Source organism: Mycteria americana, chromosome 14, assembly GCF_035582795.1.
Source record: "Mycteria americana isolate JAX WOST 10 ecotype Jacksonville Zoo and Gardens chromosome 14, USCA_MyAme_1.0, whole genome shotgun sequence".
Classification (NCBI taxonomy): Eukaryota; Metazoa; Chordata; class Aves; order Ciconiiformes; family Ciconiidae; genus Mycteria; species Mycteria americana.
The window spans coordinates 11648610-11671054 of NC_134378.1; the positions used below are offsets into that span (position 1 = coordinate 11648610).

The 22445-nt window shown below is 43.2% G+C and overlaps 1 protein-coding gene across 1 annotated transcript; it reads left to right on the forward strand.

The window, feature by feature from the left end:
- Window positions 1-154: 154 nt before the first annotated feature.
- On the forward strand, window positions 155-21889 carry CASS4 (Cas scaffold protein family member 4). The gene is made up of 7 exons (XM_075516947.1): window positions 155-323; window positions 11315-11772; window positions 14968-15072; window positions 16107-16256; window positions 18081-19415; window positions 20259-20318; window positions 21052-21889. The coding sequence occupies exons 1-7, from the start codon at window positions 155-157 to the stop codon at window positions 21463-21465; spliced, it is 2691 nt and encodes an 896-aa protein (XP_075373062.1). The 3' UTR covers window positions 21466-21889.
- Window positions 21890-22445: the final 556 nt, after the last annotated feature.

Genomic DNA, 22445 nt, shown 5'->3' on the forward strand with positions numbered 1-22445 from the left:
CTTGGTGCAATTTAAAACGTCAGCATGATGGGCTGTGCTTGGGAAATAGTTCTTGTACTGTTTGACAGCATTTGCTGTGCTGGTGCCAAAGGGAAAATAGGAGCGTTTTTTAAACACATATTAAGTTGATCTGAAGCTTGTCTCTCCTTCCAAAATGCCCAGTTTACATATTCCCATCTTGTCCACAAACAAGTGTGCAAAGAACAGCGTGAGATTTGTTTCTGTGAGCTCCTCTGCACGCGGGGAGGTGTGCGCCTACGGCCCCGTGGCTCTAGGGTGCCTGCTGCCACCCCCCAGTCTCCATCTCAAGCACCCGGGAGCAAGTATGTGTTTCAAAATAGGATTTCCTAGAGCTAATGTATTGAGCAAGGAGTTAAATAGCCAAGAGGAAATGCTGGCGAGAATGATGAAGTCTCCATTTTCCTGGGCCTCAGACAATAAATTGGGGCTATTCTCAGGATGCAGTCAGGTGGAAGTGAACTCGATGCCCAGTTTTCCTGGGGAAATCTTAGAGGTAAAACTTTAGTTCTGTCATGGGCAAAACGGTCTTGACGCGGGGAATTTTCACCTCATGTAATTCATTGCCAGTTAACACCAATTTCTAATCACTGATTTGGGTGATTGAGAAAGAATAAACCATGAACAATTAAGCAAGCGCTTCAGTAAACACCTTCCTAGTCTCAACTTGCCTTATTTTTGTGTGGGGTACACTCAGTCCACCCCAGTTCCTCCAAGGAGGGGACGGTGGTGCAGGAGGTTGGGGCTGGCGAAAAGGTCTCTGGCTGCTGCTGCTGCTCCATGATTATTGCCCCTTCTCCTGCTCCTCCGAGCGTCTGTCCCGGCCCCGCCGTGGGACACCCCAGTCTGCGGAGGGTGTCCCTGCCCCGGCACGGCGGGGATCCTGGCTGGGATTAATTCAAGAGAATGTTTAATCGTATTTGAAAGTAGTTTTGTGGCCACAAGTTGTGGCTTCGTTCCTTGCCTTTCTGGATCATTTCAAATGCTGGTAGCACCTGAAAAATTCCAAGGTAGTAAGTGAATGGCTGTTCTTTATCTTCTGCGTGAAGTGGAGTGTTCAAACTAGTAAAACTGCTGGTTGCAATATTAAAAAAAAACTAAAAAAAATAAAATAAAACCCCCGAAGACTGTTTCAAGAGCAGCCCTGTGCCAGGAATTAATTCTTTTCCCTTTGGTCAACAACCTTAGCTTCTTGTCCGCTCCTAGCCCCAGCCCAGAGGTGTAGATTTTGTTGAGAAAGCACTTTCTATTCAAGATGCATTGCTTTTCTAGTTACGTGATTGGGGGTTTGGGAGTGAGTGTCTAATTTCATCTTGAAGCTACCATGGAAAGAGGAAGGAAAAGACTTTTGCCAGAGCAAGGGCAGTATGTACTAAGGCAAAACCAGTAGAAGTTCGCAAACCTCAGGATATTCAAAAGTACAAAGCTGTAAAACCTGGGCACTTGCATAAGCATAACCTGGGCAGAGCTGTTGCTGAGCAAACAGCAACTATGAAGAATTTTAAATAACACTATTATTTAATAATATTAAAGATTTTTTAAAAATAATCAAAGAAAGAAAACCCTTTAGCTGCAGTTAATGTTTAGCTTTCCTCCTCAGGTTTTCTGCCTCTGAAGAGTGAGATTATTTTGCAGGGATATCCATAACAACAAAGGAGATCTGTTCCATTTTCTAGAGACCTGAACATGAACATTTCAAGGTATCTCAACCCACTTTTAGCGTACAAAAAAAATCAGGAGTAAAAAATGATGCTGTAAAAGGTGCAGAAATGCTTCAATATCCAATCCTCACTTTCTGGTTCATCCCCAGTGCCCTGTGTTTTCCTGTTAAGACGCAGTTGCAAAGCAGAAAAAGCATTTCCCCGGGGGTCCCTGCAGGAGGGACATCTGTGTGTCCTGCACCAAGCCCTCATTAACATCAGCAGCTGCAGGCCAATTGCACCCTGGAGATAATTTTGCTGTGTAATTAGCTCCCTTGGTTCCCAATAGCTGCTCTCCTCTGGGCCTCCCAGCAAATGCAGCAGGAGGTGGAAGGAGGCTGGGCATTTGCTCTTCAGGCTTCCAGCCAGACCCTCCAGTGCTCCTGCCTAATCCACCGCACTGGGCTTGGAGAGGGAGGAAGGGCTGGGGGAGATCTCATCCTCCTCCTTAGGTGATGGAGTAACAGGGAAATAGGAGACAACAAAATGAAGGTCAACGTAAGTACTAGATTATTTTATTTCTGTTGCAGTTAACTTAATGGCTTTGCTTATTTCATTTGTAGTGGAAGTGTCTGTAGTGTAAAATCTGCATCTGTCAGGGTCGCTTTTCAAAGCACGCTGTTGATCTTGTTTGCACGTTACTAATGGAGCACACTGTCTTAATGTTTAAAATACAATCCAAGTTAAGCTGAAAAAAATGCTTAATCAAGAGCAACAGTATGGTTAAGAAGGGTAAGGTTTTGTACCATGCATATTAGGCAATAATATGCCTTATTAAAATGTTACTGTGAATGACCCTGGCCGGCCATTAGGATATCCCTATTTTCTTGGAAACAGTGAGCTTAAATGACTAACATTTGAGTGATACATTATCTTAAAAAAGATTTTTTTTTTTTTTACACCGATTACTAGAAAATGGGTAGTGGAAACATTTTAACAACTTGAGTCACTCTTTCATGAAGAAAACATCAAGTGATTTCAGTCTGAGTTATGTGAGCCTGGGAAAGCCTGTGCACTCTAGGATAACGAGTGACCACGTCCTGTAGTGCTCTTTGCAGAGGGAACTGAAGCTCAAGAGAGGGAAGGAGTGGTGGCAGTGGTCACTTTTAGGAAATACTGCTCTGGGAGGAGGGGGGAATAAGTGGATGGATCAAATCCATTTTATAGTCGTAGGTTAATGTTTTTGCCCAGGCTTCCAGCACAGCGCACGTGCAGCCGCCTAGCATTAGCTTGCTTTGTGCTAAGCAGAATGTCTTTGGCTGTGAAGCTGACGGGATCTTTCGGCCTGAGGTTACAGCTGATCTCTGGCAGCTGTGACTCGGGCAGGGTCTGTGCGGTCACCGTGTGCCCCGTGTTAATGACAGGGGACGGGGCAAGGTACAGCTGCCGCTTACGATTAGGGCAGGTGAAAAACCACCCCCTTCTTCTCCCAGAGAAATACTGAAATTTCAGATAAATGAAACTTTGTCCAAAAGGGTGGTCTTAAAAAACAATTAGCGTTTCTGGGCAGATAACTGCAGCGAGAGAGCTGGAGGAAGTAGCAGCCTTTGGGAGTTGTGGTGTTGGTGCTGATTCATTACGGGTGGGAGAACGCCCGCCCCGTGGCCTCTGTCTGCCTCTTCGGTGGCTGCCGCTTCTGCCGCGTCCGGGAATCGGCGGCAGCGCTGCCGCGGGTCAGATGGGATGCAGGGACAGCATCCTGTCCTGCCTCTGCGCCCAGGAGGAAGAATATACAGCAGGCATTGCCAACGAAAAATTTGCAATCTGCTCCTGACAACCTGTCCTAGGAATTTCTTGCCTGCTCCCTGGACAGGCAGGGAAGGAGAGCAAGGACCCTGCTCTAACGGGTCTCCGTGAAGCATCTATTGCTTAGCAGGCAGAAGCAGAAAATTGCACTCGTCAGAACTTTCTGTATCTTTAAATCCATGGTTGGAAACAAATGTTGTAGTAAAACACAATTAAGGTACTAAAAAGTTTAGAAAAGCCAAAAAAGTAAATTAATTTGGTGCATATGGGAAAAAAACTGCGGGTGGTAGGAGGAACCAAAACCCAGAATACATACATATTCATTTTTAAAATATCAGGAAATGGCAGTTTATTTTTCCTTTGACTTGGGCATGAGACCACACATGTGAAAATGTTATGAATGGGAATGAAATCCTGATCACACTGAAAACACTGGGGGTTTCTGTTGGTTTTAACACAGCTAGAATTTGATTAACTAATTTGTGGAGAAAAGAGAGTTTGGAGAAAACTAACAGAACCAGCTTGTAATTCCCACCCCTACAACACTGACTAATGTGAAGCTGCACAATTTCCATCTAAGTGGTTCTGCCTGAAGTTTAAAAACTGGTTGTTCTTTATTTTATCAAAAACTGACTTGACCATTCCGAATTTAAAACCTGATGATTAGCACCTGGTTCCACCCTCCAAAAATCAATTAATCCTTTGAATAGGCAATAAAAGCAAGTCCTGATATCCATTCCTTGTTGAAGCTTGTACAAAAAGATCTGAAACTTCTGTATGACCAGAACACTTATTTTCCAAAATACGCAAACAAAAAATACAGCAGAAGGACCTTTTGTGAGTCAGGGAAAATGTTGTACATCAAGTGGGACGTGCAAACCCCACGGCTAGAAGGAAGGCGCGTGCATGTAGATGAAGATCTGAGCATTTAAGGTAAATTCTTCTTTCTTCTGTGTATGTTGACCATGTGAACTCTGTCTACAATTAACTGAATTGGGCAAAACTTAAATTGACTCAGCTTGGTCCCCTGTTTAAAAGGGACTTCTCTGGGAAGCGTGTTCCCAGCTAGCGGGGCAATGGGGAATGTTTATTTCTTCAGCTTTGTTCGGAGGTGAAGAGATTAACTGGAAACAGTTCTGTAAACATGTCAGAGGGTGTCATTGATGCATGAACATAACTGTTTAGCAAACACAACCCGCTGCCTTTAGTTGTATCTTTTTCTTCTCCTCAAAATATTTTAAGTCCCATTTTCCTGCAGTAAAAGTGCTTACAGATTTTTATGTGCAAAATGCAGCTGAGAAATATTTCTCTTCATCCACAAAAACTCCCATGATTAAAATGATCTCTTCTTTTAGATTATTTCAATAGGTTTTTTAAGAAGCAAATTTAAGACAATAGATGATTTTTTTTTTTATTTGAAATGCTGTGAAGTACTACAGTACCTATGTTTCACGTGAAATAGTATGTAGTAGTGAACTGAAGTTTCCAGATACAAACTAAGTGGGAAGGGGGGGGTGCAGAAATTATTTTGGCAGACTTGCAGGCAAGATGCTCAAATTATCACTTGATAATCATGAAGGATTTTTCTAGCGACATTTGCATATATTTTATAAGGACAATTTTTTTTCTGTTATGTAGTACTACAGGCTGAGAATAGACATTGGGGTAGGAGAGGGATCAGGAGATCTTGGTAATAGTGGGGGGTTTTTTGCCTTAGCACAGATATTTATCATGTATATAGAGCACAGATGTCAGTCTGTGAGTACTCCCACTTTGAGGTTATAGAATTTTGTATTATAGAATTGTACCAAATTGTACAATTATCAGCTTTACTGACTCTTGATTAAAATTCTCCCTGTCCTCATTAATAAACATGAGTTAACAGCTTTCATTCTGAAGACCCCCAAGGGCTGGTAGGTTTTATAGTGGGAGCGTTGCTGGATAAGGATACACAAACAATAAAGATGTAAAAAGCCCGATTTGTAGGGAGAATTACCATCTTAACATCTGATCTACGCTCCCGTACAAGGAGACACACTTCCAGCTACACGAGAACTTTTCTTCACAGCTAAGTTAACTGAACCTGTGTTACCAGAGGTCTTATAAAAATCCATTCTGTATGGTTGGCTCGGTATCTGTGACCAACTTGCATTGCTCTAACGAGGGCATGGACTCTGTATGGGGGAGAACAGTGTCTCAGGAAGAGGTTGCAGAGGACGCAACCTCTGTTTTCTAGGTCTGTGCTCTGTTATCGTCTTGTTAAAATCTGCTCAGTGAGAGAAGAGTAACAGCGCTGTCTGCCGAGGTGCGTTCTCATGGGGCGATGAACAGGCTTTTAAGATGTTCTTTGTCTTAGGAGAATCTTTTCAGGGCTGCTGACAGGGAAGAAGCAACAAACGTCAAAGAAGGAAACACATTTTGATCTCATCTGTGTTGCTTTAGTACTTACTACATGTTGGTTATTGTAAGGACACATTAATGAGATTGCATAAAAATAATGAAGAACTATAGACAGCTGGCCCTAGATGGCATTTTGTGGATGACAGGGTTAGACAGCCAGTTTCCGCTCCTCTGGTAATAAAGAAAAAATGCAGATCCCATTGGCCCCGAAGCACAGCTTCCTCCTAGCTACGCATCCCGTAAGGTCTCTGCGATCCTGGGAATGCAGTACTTGTTTATAGTTAATGGCAGGTCAGAGATGCTTCTGCTTACACGATAGAAAGGGGCTGCCACAGTGATTCTTTACATATGTCCTAGACAGCTGAAAGTGTAGATAGGGCCTGATTTCTGACAAATAGCCCCACATTAGATGAGCCAGAGCCTGTACTACAAATAACCTCACTCCACATAACTGGACATAGCCGAGATCTACCAAGTCTATCTGTGCTGTCAGATCAAGCACTCACCTGCCATAAACCTCCTGTAACTTTTGTCTATAAAAGTGCTCTTAGTGTTACTGGGATCGCAAAATCAATTGGCTGGGATGAGTTCTCTTAAAAGTGTCTCAAAAAAAAAAGATATTTCTTTGGAAAGCAAATTGGAACAGCTGTGGCATCCGGTGGCTTCTCAGTAACTCTGTTTCTTAACACGAGCAGATGGAGCCCATAGGATGCTGAGCTGCAGAGCTGCCGTGGGCTGGGTGCTGGTAAGGGACAGGGCACAGACGGGAGAGCGGCGGTTCCTTACCCAGCCTCCTGGTGCTTTGGTTTGCTCAGTATGGCCATACCCTCGTCATGGGAGTACTGCTAGGGGTTTAATGTCAGTGGAACATGGGCATAACCAACCTAGCTTTCATAACTGACCCAGCTCAGTGGCTCCACCGGGTTTTTTATATCATCGTGGGATTCGGTACCACCTCAAACTCCACTAGAAAATCGGCTAACCTACAGCAAGCTCTTTGCTGCCAGAACTACAGCACTTTGCAATACCAAAGCCAGCTAGTTCAGTGCTGGCTTTTAAGTATATCCTATAAAATAGCTAAACACATCAGCACCTGTGATGCTAGGCATTGCTGTGGGTTTGTTACAGTTTGTTTTACCAGTATTGGGCTGATCTTGAACATCTGTTTCAGCATCCTCGGCTAGTATTTGTTGAATCCACAGCTGGGACTCCTTAAAAACTAACAGAGCTTATATGAACAGTATTGCCTACATTCTTTTGGTGGTAACGCTACATAAGAGATGCTTCACAGGTCTCTTCCACACCAGCCCTGGTGAGATTGGGTCCTGAGAGGCTGGGTGAGCAACCAGAATGCTTGGAAAGGAAACAAGAAATAAAGGGGACTTAATAGTCCTGTAGATAGAGGAGCAAAGGAGAACCCAGAGCAACATACTAAGGCAGACCTGTTTGACCTGTTGTTTTTACCCCTTGTGAAAATGTTGCTCCTTCTGTGTTTTTGGGGAGATTAGAATTCAGCAGAAATGAAGTTAGTTCAGTGGTGTGGTGCTGCTTGTATTGGTTTTTCAGTCTGTTGCTGCAACTTTCTGCCCGGCTGTGGGCACTGAAAATACACAGAACGGTCTCTTCGGGGAAAATGTTGGTGGGGGTTTTTTGTTTTGTCTTAGTGGTTTGGAATTTTTTTTTTTAATCCTCATACTGCAGTGCAACCAGAGGCTGTCTTTTGAAAGAGTCTTGCCTGGGACCTTCCTGTAATTTGCTTGTTACAAATTGCTAATATATTCCGTGTTACACACGTTTCTACCTTTTATAAATTCCTTCAGAGACTAGTTCCAAGTCAAAAGGATAAGAAATCTTCATTAAAATACCTCCCTAAGTTTCTCTACCCTTTTTAAAATGGACTGGAAAATGTCACCAAAGGCTGCAAGCCAGTTAGATCACTAATGCCTTTCGCTGTCACCTGGAATCGTATCTCTGCTGGTGGCTGGCCTGGTATGCCAGTGGTGGGCTGGTACTCGCTCCTGAAAGAACATCATGAAAAACTGAATGATGTTGCTGTGCGCTCATGCAATACTGAAACTGAGAGTGGATGGAAAAGATTCGCTCTCCGACTCCATAGTACTGACCATGTGTCCTGAAACTTGAAATTTAATTTAGCACTGCCTTAGGTGGAAGAACCTTTGCTGTTCGTTTTTTTTTGTTTTTTTTTTTTTTTCCCTCTTTTCTTTCCCCTCTGCTATTTGAGAGCTCCACTGACCTGCAGAGGTCTGACAATCATCCAGTTCGTTCATGTTCTATAGTCTGGAGGTTGGGGCCTCTCTCCATCACTTCTCTATTTAAGGCCTTAAATTTTTTAGTTCCAGCACTACAGATGGGATATGAGATGATCTATAAACAGATTTGTTGTTCTAGCTAGGTGAGGTTTTTCAAGGTGTCCTATCATTTTTTTAATCCCCTGCTTGGCTTGTAATTGAGATTATTTCAAAGGTTCCTGGGTATTCGTGTGGCCTACACATGTGAGCCCACATGCCCTAATTTGAGCTCTACAAATTGGAGACCTTTCAAAATTTGAACCACTGTGTTCTGCTTTAAATTGGCATCTCGCTGTGGGCCACTTGTCCTTGGATGTTTGCACACCTTTATTGGCAAAACCCAAGGAATGTGTGCTGTGCTTCAAGCGAAGAGACCCCTCTGTTGAAAAGGTTTGTGGCTTTCAAGGTATAAGTTTAAAATTTAACTTTTCAGTGTGTGTGCCCCTGAATATATGCATTTGACTTTGCTAAATGAAATGTTGGTCAGTTGAGTTTTGACAGCCTTTCTGTGAAATACCTTTGCTGTTGAATAGAGCTTAGACCTCCCTGTTGCTTTCATTGACCTGGCTGTTCTCTCGCTTCGCTCATTTTGCAGGAAATCAGACCTAGCAGTGTCTAGGAAAAGAGATGAGAGAATAGCTGGAATTTTTTCTCCTGCTAATACCTGCTGCAGTCACGTTTTATTTTTGCTGAAGTATCACTGATGGGAAGAGTACCTCCTCGCTCCGCATAACTTAGGTTGTAGTCTACAGTAATTATTTGCAGAAATTGTCACTGACGTGTACAGGTCAAATTCTGACCTGGTGAAAATTGTCATGTTTAATCTAAAACAAATGAGATTTGAAATTAGACTTGCGCAGTTTCATACATTGATTAATTAAAGAATTAGGCCCAATAATGTGTTTAGTATGCTGTTTCCACAGGAAAGAATTAGCTGGGGAAACGTTGACATTTAGATGCCTTTTAAAACCATAGCGTGAACCAAATTTTCCTCTTATTTGGCTTGGTGCAACGAGGAAGGACGGTCTTGTTGTCTAATGCACTAGACAGGGGCTCAGTTCCTGAGTTCAGGCTTCCTGGCTCTGCCGCTGGTTTCCTGTGTGCGCCTGGATAAGGCTCTCCGCATTTCAGCTGCCTGTTTGCAAAAGGGGGAGAGTGTCCCTCTGCCCACCCTCTTCAGGCCTGAAGAAGAGGGTCTGTCTTTCAGCGTGTCTGCACGGCGCCCAGCAAGAAGGGATCAAACATTACGCCAGATCTAGAAGTGTTGCTGATGAATAACGGGGAAAGGTGGCTGTTTTCCTTTTTTTACAATTGCAACGCTGTTGTGCGAAGCCCAAACCCACCCCGGGCTGCGCTCTGTGGTGGGATTCCTGAAGGCCTGGCTTCAACACAGGTGGTTCAGAGCATGTGGCATTGTCCAAACAGAAAAGTGGGCTCCCATGTTCAAGGCGAGAAGCCTCTTTTAACCAGGCTGTGACATAAGGTAAATGGGACTGTTGTCCGTCTCTGGCAGCTGCTGATGGCCAAGCCCATGTATCATAAAAAGGCCATTGTTCATGGCCGCCCTGGCGAAGAAAGGCGTGCTGCTAACAACAGGCCACTTCCATCAGCTGAGCTGACAAATTGGTTTTCTTCTGCTGCAACTTCAAACCAGCTGTTGCTTTACAGCAAATGCTCTGGACAAAAATACAAGGCATCATGTTTCCTATTTGGGTACTAACTCTTTGGATGTTTCTTGCACTTTCTGATAAGAAACTAATGCTGAAACACAGCCAGTGTCCCACTGACTGGGGAGCAGTCAGTCTCATTTTAAAGCTGAAAGCAAATGGTATCTTGTACTGAAAAACACTACATCCACAGCTCTGTCTACCCTTTGCACAAATGCCTCGGGTGAATAAAGCTACTTGCTGCTACTACTTTTCTTTCTTTTAACTGTCATCTTGTAATGAGTAAGCAAATGCCCAAAATAAATATGCTAAAAATAAAATGTGGTGACTTACACACTCATGACTGCCAGAAGTTTATGGGCTTCAGCTGAGACAGGTAGAGCTGCCCTGTGGTGAAGAAGCTGGGAAATATGAGTATCCACTATCTCGCAGATTTTCTGTGATCTTAGAAAAGTTGCTTGCTCTATTCTTCCTTGGTTTCCTATCTAAAAAGAAATTACAGTAAGAGCACTCTATGAAGATGCTGAAGGATATACTGAGGACAGAAGTATTCAGATACAGGTGATGTTTGTGTGATAGAGAGCAACACAGACACTGCCTCAGGTGTGCTTACCTGTAGATAAGCTCACAAACGCACTGACCTGCCGTGAAGACTTGCCAGTCAGCAGAGCTATGTGTTTTGTGTGACTGTGTGCATCGTTAGATTTTTCCCTGAGCTAATGTGTCGCATAAATCATGAGCCTGGGATGCTCTGAGTCAGTAGGATCCAACTCTCTAGCCTGGGGTGGACACGGACACGCTGGAGTCTGGGTCTTCACAAGTACCGCAGCCCATCGCTGCTCTTCAGCAGTATTTCTGCCACTGGTGTTACCACTGGGCGCTTATTAACCCCCTTGACCCCTTTGCGCTGACGTTACTGAGACGTCTGTCTTCATAAGGCTCTGAGGAAAGAAAAAGCTTAAAGGCAAATAAGCAAGGTTGGGTTTTTTCTTTTTTTTCTTTTTTTTTTTTTCCCCCCTTCCACATAAGAAATAATTAGCCTTTTTCATGTGCGGTTGAAGTCCTCAGATAAACTGGGTAGCAGCAGGAAGGCATGAGTTTTATTTTTGGATGGGTGATGCATTTTCTCTGCAGCTTCTGACAAAGAATTCACAGAATGCCAGTGGGAAAAGCTACCTATTTTTCATATAGCGATGTTCATAAGTAATAAGTCTAAGTAATGAACGTTAGCAGTGCTCTTCAAGAGCCTTGTGGGGAAAAGGTGGTGAAGAAACATATTGCAGTATTATTATTATTACCTGTTTCTTTACTGCACTCAACATAGCAGACACAGGCTGCAAATGATTAACTTTCTGAAACCAATGCTCTGAGAAATGTTGTTTGATGTGAAAACAGATGGACTTGCATTAAATTGAAATTAAGGTGGGGATAAAGACCAAACCAGAAACTAACTAGCATTTTGCTGGTGTAACAGCGCAATGCCGATGTTTCTTCTCTCTCCAGAACACCTTGGCGAAGGCGCTATACGACAACAAAGCGGAGTGCTCGGATGAGCTGGCCTTCCGCAAAGGAGACATCCTGACAGTGCTGGACCAAAACGTCATTGGCAGCGAGGGCTGGTGGAAGTGCTCGCTCCACGGCAGGCAGGGCCTGGCCCCTGCTAACCGCCTCCAGCTCCTCGCCGCCTCGCAGGCTGTCCTGCTGCCTCCCGCCGCCCGGAGCGACTCCGCAGAGTCGCCAGCGGGCCAGCAAAACATCTACCAGGTTCCCTCCGTCCCCAAGCCTACCGTGTTGTCGTCTACCTATGAGAAGATGGAGGGGTGGGTTACATCTCCAGCTAGGGTCTCTACCCTACCTGCCCAAGGAATATATCAGGTACCAGCCTTGGCTGCACAGCTGCTCAGTGAAAGGACCCAAAGCTCAACAAAACAGGTAAGAATATAAGCAGCTATAAAAGTAACAAATGTTGTTATTAAAACGATCATTGAGAGTGGGAAAATAACAAAGGCTATTGGCCTGAGCATTTCAGTGGAATTTGCAGCAAAGCCATTCAAATAAATGGTGTTTAGGAAACTCCCATCAGTTCTACTACAGTTTATAGCATTATGTGAGAAATGCTGCTCTGGGCAACAGATGAGAGTCTCCATATTCTGCAGTCCCTCGCTTTTTTTAGACAGTTTAAAGCAGCTGTAAAATAGGGCAGGAAGTAAAGAATACATCATTTGTCTGGAAGAATCTAGAAATTATTTACAAACCTACCCTAAAGTTAAAATACCAAGACGTAGAACTTTCTCCTCTGATGGTCTACCGCATGCGTCTATCCAGAGTCCTCTGGGCACATGTGGGGTCTTTGCATCCATCTGCACAGGAAGATGATTCGTCATTTAAAAAAAAAATTAAAAAATCATTCTTTGCTGTGTGATTGCTGCCTTTGGTCTAGTTTCTACTGTTTCCAGTGCCTCAGCAAGCTCGGAGTGCTGCTGCCTCTCTCTTCGGCTACTCGAGGTTGTCACTACGCTTGCACAGAGTAGCAGCACCTACTTTAGACGTGCTGGGAGGGCACTGGGTTTGGTGGTGCGGCCTCAATCAGTTTCTCTCCCAGCCTGTTTTTGGTGCTGCTGGGACAGTGACCGGGGTGTACGGGATGAGAGCAGCCACCGGTCCCCCCAGTTACGGAGGGGAATTGCAAACCTAGCTTTCCAGGGTTTCATCACAGCTGCCTGGCCGCTTCTTTCTCCCTGCTCCTTGCAGTGGGTGTTCAAATGAAACATGTAAGTGGAAACTGTAATTTGACTAAATGCTACGTTAAGTGTCTTAACATAAAAAAAACCCTTGTGCTTTCTTCAGCATAAAAATGAATGGGGAATCTTTTATAATGAAAGGTAAATAGAGCAGGTGGGGAGGGAGTTCAAGTACAAGTTTTTGTTCAGTCCCATGGGCTCTTCCGCCCTGGGTGGCTCTTCATTCCGTGTATGAAAATCACGTTAGAAATGTTAATTGGAAAAGGAAAGAAATTCAGCCCTGAACTATGTAGCCTTTTAGGCTGATTTAATGATCAGCTGACTTATGGGACTCAGTTGACCAGCTTTCATCCCACTGTGCCAAAAGGCAAATTATGGAAACCGAGGTGCTGGTTCCTTCTGTGTGGCAAATGGGTGCTGGAAAACAAACCGACAAACTCGGTACATCTCTGGTGACTGAAACCAAATTTTCAGTGCTGCAGCTGCACATTCAGCCTTTGTGTACAGTTACCATAACTGCAAACTCAAACTGAGTAATAGTTACAAAAGACCCTTTTGCACTTGCTGTAATCTGATTTCTCCACATTCCTAACCCTAAAGAAGGTATTTGCAAATTGAATGCGAGATTGATACAAATTTTCCATGTTATGCCAGCAAATCAGGCTGACAACATCATCTATTTACGCTTTATCTGAATGAATGGCCCAACAGAAGAGCTCCCTGGCTATTCCTGTCTCTGTCGTTTCATGAGTTTATATACCTAAGCCTTGTTTACTCTAACAGAGAAAGAACAAAAAATGTCCTAGCCTGCTTTTATTATTTAGAAGTTCAGATTTGGCTGAGCTGCCTCTTGCACAACGTCACAGCTGTTACTACCAACTGTACCGCGGCGGTCACACGCAGATGCAGGGGTGAACAGCCTGCGCGAGTGCAGAACGAACCGCGGCGCTCCGGACCGCCCCGCGTAGATCCTATGGGACAACTGGCAAAGTTCCTGGCATACTCAGCTGTCCTCTGAGCAGCTGGGTAGAGCCACTGTAAGTCTTTGAGGGAGCTGATTGAAAGCAATAAAACAAAACAAACCCCCTCAAAGCCTGTGTGCTTTCACCCTATAGAAAAGCCTTGTCACTTCTCTATTTGTTCCTAATACACGGGGCACCTTCTTGCTTTACTGTGGCTGAAAGTACTTTACAATAATTTGTTCTCAAAGTGGTAGTCAGATGTGATATTCAGTGAGTTTCCTTTTTGCTAGATACTGAGTAAGATTTGTCCAGCTGAAAACAGACCTGGGTTAAGGATGGCTTTCTTGATACCACTTATCTTTTACCCTTTCTACTCAGGAAAGTCTCTTTTCTGCCTCTGTTTGCAAGCAAGATGGCTCCTATCACAGAGCACTAAGGGGGTTGTGTTCACTCCTCATTCTCTTTCTTCAGATGAGAGCGAAGAGCTTTCACAAAGATGAAGCGAGCAGTTGTAAAGCTGGAGTCTTGTTCCTCCACCATATTTCCCCTAAATTTAGTCACTACAACACTCACTCACATGATGGAGAACGCTACCTCCAATTTTAAATAATTAATTGTAACACAGCAGCGTTTCTGTGGGTCAGTAGTTTACAACACTCCATTTATAAACTAGCAGTGGAAAGCCAGGCTAAACCCATGCTAAATGAACAAAACTCATGGTTTTGGGGTTGATTTTTAAAAAAGTCCTTTCCCAACATTCATATTTTGGCATCTTAACTAATTGTCCCACGGATCTGGTGATAGGTCTGAAAATGATGTTTTAAGCAAACAGGAGAATTAGTCTGTAATTGACCTAAATAATGTAATTCCCATATCAGACTTCTCCGTTTATGGAGCTGGACAGGACATCAAGGTAACTATGTTTACTCCTTCCAAATGAGTCAGTTTTTCATAACTACAGAATAATGCATCTCACCCTCTACTTTTCTGCTGCTCTTACTCCCACTAAATATGGTTTGACCTAATGGCTCTGTGAGACTGGAGAAGTAGAAATTCCCCCGCTTTCTTTTTTTAGTGGTTCTGCTTTTGGGTAGTCTAAAGATTTAAGTGATAACTGAAGCTGGATTTTTTCCAAATCTTTTCCTTCCCTTGGTTAGTAATGCAGATAGTCTTTGATTTGTATGTGCCAATTTTTATCAGAAATAAAGCAGAAATGCTGTCAAAGGAGAATTCTGGGGAAAAAATACCATGCCTGCTTGTAAGGTTAGTTCCAGTCTATCACCATCGGTGAAAAGCTGAAAGGTTTTTAATCACTTAGAGTAATCACTCTTAACGGTGGCCTATTCAACCAATTGAGTTTTCAAAGATGTCCTGAGCTTCCTGCTCACTGCAGCTTTTATTATTGGTTTTTCTCTCCCTCTAAGCACCTTCTTACTCTCCCGAGAGCATGCCGGGCTTCAGTCCCAAATATCAGGAGAGAGGTGTACGATGTTCCATCCACACAGCGCCGGGGGTCCTTGCTCACACAGGTGAGTCCTGCCACGGTCCCCCACACAGCTGGGACCCTGTAGAACCTCAAAATAGACTTTAAGCCAAATGCTAGTGTCTCCCTGTTTGCTTTTTGTAAAATTTCACAGAAAACCATATATTTTAGGGAAGTTCAAAACCTAAAGCAGTTTTCTTTTGAATTTGTTAGACATTTAGAGAAATGTGTCTTAGATTTGGTACGTTTCTAATAAACACTTTCAGTTTTAGCATTACTGAGTTCCAGGGCACAGATGAACTCTCAGCATCAGAGTGTCAGCCTCTCTGCCTTGGTTTGTCCATCAGGAAATGTGCTTTGTCTCTGTGTCATTTGATGGGGAAGATTTCAAGATGTTTACAGAAGAGTCACTAGTGCATGTACAGAAAGAAACTAAATGTCACCCACACCACCTGCCTCCTGGGCAAGAAAATGCAAGGGATTAGATCTTGTAACCATGACGCACTCAGGGTAAGGGCAACACATCGATTGCATCTACCACTGAAGCGTCCTGTTACATGATCTTGCTCTTGCTACCACGCTTCCCTGGGGAGAGGGAACGTCACCACGTTTCCTCTATGTGTCACTGCAGCCTGTGCAGGGCACCAGGCTGGGACAGCCACCAGGCCCCGGCCCCATCTTGTCACCTACCACACGCGGGTGTGTGTGGGACTGGAGCACGTCCACGGAGCCTCCCTGTGCACCTTATGCTCCCTGGCAGCGCAGGGTTGAGCCCACTCTCATTCATATATTATCAAGTTACCCACAAACTCCTTTGTGTTGCCCGCTTTGTATAAGCGGGGTGATCCCTGCTCAGACCCAAAGCCAGGCGCGCAGGGGGCGGCTGCCTCGCACCACCGCCCTCCCGTGCAGCGCTGCGGGAAGGTGCTCCAGCAGCTCTCCAGCAGGTTGAGTTGGATCCACGCTGTTCAAACTAGGAGCTACACAGTGTATGACCCGAAAGCCTTTGATTCCACCAAAGTCTTCAGTGGGCTGTAAAAAGGGTTGAAGTCAACCTGGTTTTTTTTCCCCTTTGACCAGAGCGGTGCCACTCCACCCACTGCACGAAAGGGCTCTGTGCTGGTCAGATCCACCGAGTGCTTCCAGGAAGAGCAGAACCAGCTTTACAACATCCCGTCCAGCCCAGAAAAGGCAGGAGCTGTTATCCAGAAAGACTCACCAGTGGGCAATGTAAGTAAGACTTGTTGGACACAAGAGAATAATCTCTCGTTACTGTGATGCTGGGCACCTCTGCTGAACCTCCCTCAAAGTGATGGTGGGGATAGGACCAGCACATCTTCAGGGCAGTACTTTGTCCCTCATATTAAAGAGACAAATACTACCTGGCTCCTGCATAGCCAGCGTCCCTACCAGGACTAGGACTACCACTGCGTTTGCATTTGCTTTTTAGACTGCAGGCAACAAGATCTCTTGTCTTAACTTCTTTTTATGACAGTATGAAAAGCAAATTCAATACCCTACGTTCTTGAATGTCTGTTTGTAATATTTAAGCAGATAAACTAACTGTCCCCATCCCATGCAGCACTCTCCTGCTGCCTTTTTTGGGAGTGGAGCACACGTGGCTTTGGGGGGGGTGGTCAGGCTTCCCATCTCTTCCTCACTGTTTGACAAGTACCATCCTTGAAGAAAGGGCTGATCTGAAATTTCACAACAAAGAAAATACCTCGATGGAAACTTTATTAGTTGAGTGCCAAATATTTCAGGTTTCATGAACGGTTTTAGGATCCAAGAGAATTTTGACAGGCTCCTTAGCGCACATGCCCAGGGCTGAGGTGTGCGATCTCAGGGCAGACCATCCCAGCACAGGAAATCTGAGGTTTCTTGGTTTTGTGGATTTAAAGAGAAGTGCTGTAAGTTCATGGCTGCCCCACGACTGGAGAAGCCAGTCTTGCACAGAGTCTGTTCAGCAGTGACAGTAGGACTGGTGCTACCCAGAACTGGGGTGCTGGCATATGAGCAATTGCTCATTGAAGCTGGCATTCCCGACATCTTCATGGCTGTTAGCAATCGTACCGACCAGCTGCAACAGCCGGGGAGCAGATTTCCTTTCGGAGACATGGTTTATCGTTGCTTCCAAAATCAAATTTTCTTAGAATTCTTTGTTCATGGGCAATTTGGCAAATTCTGGCTTTGGTCTGAAACACCCTTGTTTGGGATCCCCTTCTCATGCATGTTTTCTGCAGGTGGGGAAGCCTGACCTGGCCAGTTCTTTCTAAAATTTTTATTAGAGTGGTACCTTCAGTTGTTTCTTGTTGCTGCACACTTCTATAGCTCCTTGCACTTCCTCATGCTTGTGCTTCGTGTTTGTAAGGCATCCAGGTACAATCTGTCTCAAAGCGCCTCTTAGTATTAGTCTGGATTTTCTAACACAAGAAGTGGTCTTGCATTTGCATTTTCCAGCTTATAGACATCAGCTGTGCATTCACGTATTTGTAAGGCATTGGGCAAGATCTGCATCTGTCTTAGGAAACCTGTATCAAGTAAGAATTTAAACTCATTGCAGTTATTTGAGAATGGTCAGTTGTGTCTGTTGGGGACTTATTTTTTTGTCAGGGTATGCATATGAATGTGAGTGGGGATACTGGAAAATCAAGTGTTTTCTTATGCAGAGGCTAATAAAATCTTACTTCCTTCATTCTGTAAAACTGAGTGTTTGATGCTACCTACTCACAAACTGGCATTTCACTTTTCTTGTAGCCATTTCAGAAAACTATGAAAGTTTCCCACCCCAAAGGAGTCAGGGAAGAGCTCACAGATTTCACTGGCTGGGGACACTGCTGTATGATTTAATCATCTGTGCTCAAAATATTTTAACCTTCACATGTACCACTTGTGCATTATAGAAAGAAAATTAAAATTATGGGCTAGCTTTTTTGTGGTGCAGTTCCATTGACGTTACTGGAGCTGCATACATTCGCATGCTCTGAGAATTCAGTTTTGTTTCTTATTTCTTGTATAAAACACTGCTTATAAATCCTGTGTGCTCTGTTGCAGTTATATGATGTCCCTCCCAAAAGAGAAACTGATGTTTCAGAAAATGAATCTCAGAAAAAGTTCTGGGGCCATTACAATACCTTGCCAAATCCTCGAAAGTCAGAATGGATTTATGATATTCCAGTATCACCTGAAAAAACAGGATTAAAACAAAGCTCTCCTGGTCATTCCTTGGAGAAGCATTCCTTGTACGATATACCACCAGCCAGGTACAAGGCACTAACGGCAAATACGGAAGCCAAAGTTGTAAATCTACAATTATATGATATTCCACCAACACAACGGAAATTAACATTTCCAGATATCCATCTCTATGATGTTCCATCCTCACGGGATGTGCTCCTTTTGCCGCAAAACGGTAGCTGTGATGTGCCCCCAGGTCTCCTGGCTCCAAAGGCTGAGAATCAGATCTCTGAAGAGAATGTTTATGATATTCCAAAAGGTTTGCCCACCGCTTTGCAGTCCAAGAAAGAGATGGAAAAAAACAGCGATACTTCTGGAGACCAAGCGTACAGTGCTCCTCCACAGCTCTCAAGAGATGCCAAATTAGAACAAGACAGATTATCTGTTTCTAGTGTGGATAGCAGAAGCAGCACACTCTCTACATCCTCAAACTCTTCTGCTGAGTCTTCTTCTATGTCATCATCAGAAGAGCCTGCCAAAGAAATTAAACTGCACCTTGAAGTAGCCATAGAGACACTGACTAGATTGCAGCACAGTGTATCCAGCTCAGTTGCGAGTTTAATGATCTTTGTGAGCAGTAAATGGAGATTACAAGAGCACCTAGAGAAAAGCATTGAAGAAATCCATAGAGCAGTCGATCACATAAAAGTATCACTGGGAGAATTCTTGGCCTTTGCTCAAGTCATAAAGGTAAATGCCTCTTACCTCACTGATAACAACCTTCAGACCAGAATTAAAAAACAGCTAGAAATTCTTGTGAACTCATTCAAAATCTTAACAGAAACAAGAGAAGCTCTGAACAACTGCAACTGGTCTCTAGAGGCTTTGGTCCTCAGGAAACCTCAGAGCAACCCAGATGATCTTGATCGCTTTGTTATGGTAGCCCGCACAATTCCAGATGATATCAAGAGGTTTGTATCCATCATCATTGCCAACGGAAAGCTTCTCTTCAGAAAGAATGAGAAGGAACAAGAAATGAAGCAATTGAAAGTGAACCCAGAATACAAAATGGCAAAACAAATCACAGTACCGAGAAGAATAGAAATAGATTCACTTCAGAGAAATACTCCTGATAAACCCAAGCAAAGTCAGGTCTCTTCTGAGAAACCAAAAGAAAACGCCACCGAGGACTGTGATTATGTTCAGTTACAGGTTCGTATAACTGGATTTTACTATCTGTATTCCTGATGGTTTGCAGATATTAAGCTATTAGCACTATCTTATTTTTGCGCTAGTGCCAAATTCAGTTTGCACTACTGCCTGTTTTCCAGACGTTATATGAATTCAGGATTTTGTTAGAGTGCTAGATGGCACATGTAGAATGATCGGTAATTTTAAGTAATAAAGAGAACTGGCATTTGAGAATTTACCCAGGCAACCAGCCAGCACTGAGAAAAGATTTTTAGCTTGCCCGTTTAAATTAATTTGAGAGACAGCTTTTAGCTGGGGGTTAGCAATTTGTTTCTCTTTTCACTAGTAGTTCTCTTCTTGCCAGTACACTTGGTTTGTACACCAGTTGGTTTGACTCTGACGTGACTATACAAGAGATGTTAACTTTCCAACTTGAGGTGTATTGGAAAGCATGCTTTTGTAAAAAATTTTGATTTAACAAATTAAACTCTTACTGTGAATTATAAAATTTATTTGTTAGAATAATTTTGGATGTTTGTTAGAATCATTCTCCTTAGAATTACTGAAATGTCTACTAAGAATATAACTGTCTTGGTTTCACAAAGAAATGCTGGCTTGCCCTTAGACTTTAGGAAACATTATGTTTTGTTGATGTTGGTTTCAGTCTTAGATGTTGCAGGATCAGACACTAAATTTTTAGTAGGAAAAAACCTACAGTTGCTTCTAATAAATGTACCATTGTTGTCTGTAACATGAAGGCTGCATAGCAAGTAGTTGTTTCCCCCTGAAGTAAGAGAAAAACATTTATATTTAAATATTTTATGTAAACTGTTTCAACTTTGCTTTCATTTTGATTTCTAACAGGCACAGAAAATCATTTCAGGTAAAGAAGTAGCAAAGAAGAGTACAGATTCAAAACCAAAGGTATTTCTCATTTCGAAAACTATTACTTGTGAGGAATTCTAGCCCCTGATTTCTGTGCTTGCTAAAATTCAAAATAATTTGCATTTGGACACACATATCTATACATAGAGATCTGTTTGTTTTCTCACAGTTCATTTTCCCAGAACTAGTTCTTAGAATTACTGCTGAAAACCCATGCAAAACATTTATTTTCCTCAAATGTAACAAACCCCTCTAGTTTAAAGTCATACTATTTATTTGCTTGCCTTTGTGTATCATTTGGGATAAGGCTGTGAGAGTTAGTATTTCAAAATATCTTGTCATGCACTGGTATAAGGATTGACTCTCTTGTTATTGTACAGTTTTAATAATTTATAACCCTCACAAAGTCAGCACCATTAAAGATCAAGTCTGAATGTTTTGTACTATCTGAAAGCTTGAAGTCCAGACTGTATAAAGGATTGATGTTTAGCTACAGCACTTTGTGTGCTATCCATTATTAAAATCGTGTGAATCATTCAGTGAAATTTGTTTAGGAAAAGGGCTATCAGGAGAAAATACCACTTTGAAGTCCAGTACTTCATGGAAAGAGAAATGATTGTAAAAGACTCCTGTGCTGGGGCAATTTGGAGACTATTAAGTAACAAAACTCCCTGTAAGTGAAGAAACATGTGAAGAATACAGGGTAGAGCAAATAAAGAAACAATCAGTGTGCCACCAAGCTGAGTCTATTTTTTTTTTAACCTTTTTCCAGGTCTTGCCATCTGCAAAAAAGACTGTAATTCAAAGCAAGCAGGACTCTCCAAAGAAAATCGCTCTCCCAGAACACTGTAAGCTGTGTTTCAGTGCACTTCACAAGGCAATTGGTGTATTTACTAATAGTCTGAGCAACAACCAGCCACCTGAAGTCTTCATATCCCACAGCAAATTGATCATTATGGTGGGACAAAAGCTAGTGGATTCTCTCTGCCAGGAAACCCAAGAAAGAGATGCTCGGAACGACATTCTCCACAGCAGCAGCCGGTTTTGCAGCGTCTTGAAGAATCTGGCTCTCGCCACCAAAAATGCTGCAATACAATATCCAAACGCAGATGCCATGAGGGAACTTCAGGATCAAACTGAGGAGCTGTCTAAGTACACACAGCAGTTTAGAGCAATGATGGAATGAAAGACACTTTGCTGTTTTTACAAGTTCTCCATTGTTGTTGCTCCTTTGGCATGTGGCAGCCGAGGGGGACAAAAGCAGCTCAGTGACACCAACTTTCAGTCACCTCTAAGAACTCCTGCCGGGCAGTTCCCTGGGTGCACTTTTAGCAGGTGAAGATCCACACAACAGCAGATGCAGAAGAGGATTTGTAGAATTAGATCTGTACTTTATTCTCCATTGTTCAGATCCTTCCTGGAAATGTCGTCATCTTAGTGGCTGGGCAGGAATGTTTGCTGTGTATCAGAGCAAAATTATTTTATTATCTGGCTGATTTCTTATTGTTTTAATTTCTATATAGATCAGATAAATATATTTTCCTTTTTTTTTTTTATTTGGGTATGTAAAGTCTCTAAATTTTGCTGCACAATGTTCTGTAAGTTATGATATCCCATTATCAGTTGTTGCTTGAGGACTTTACTCCAAATTTGTAATTACAATTTTTTTTTAACAGCTGCAAAGCTAACTTCTGTTCTTCATGTACAAATGCGATGAATGTATTATAGGACAAAATCTGGCAGGTACTACGCATAGCCTAGATGTCAATGGGAAATGCTGCACCTGGTATCCGAGCACGGAAGGAAAACTGACTTGGAGGAGTCCTGGCTCCCGATAAATCTATGGGGAGTGCACCTCAGCTGTCCTCCATCGCAGCTTAAATCCATTCAGAGCACTGCTCCAACATAAAAAGAATTTATTTTAGTTACTAAATATGCAGAGGCTTTGGACAAGCGATTCCTACCAACTGGAAACACGGCGTTATTTCTTGCTGGGCACCAGAGCACCCACGCTGCCGAGGCTGCCCAGGGGTGCTCGGACCGGCCCTTACTGCGTGCATCTCTGTAGCTCGTTAACTTTATCCCTGAATTTGCTGGATCTGAAATACAATGATGAAGGCCTTGTAACCACCCAGGTAGCCTGTTTGCACACCTGCGTTATTTGTA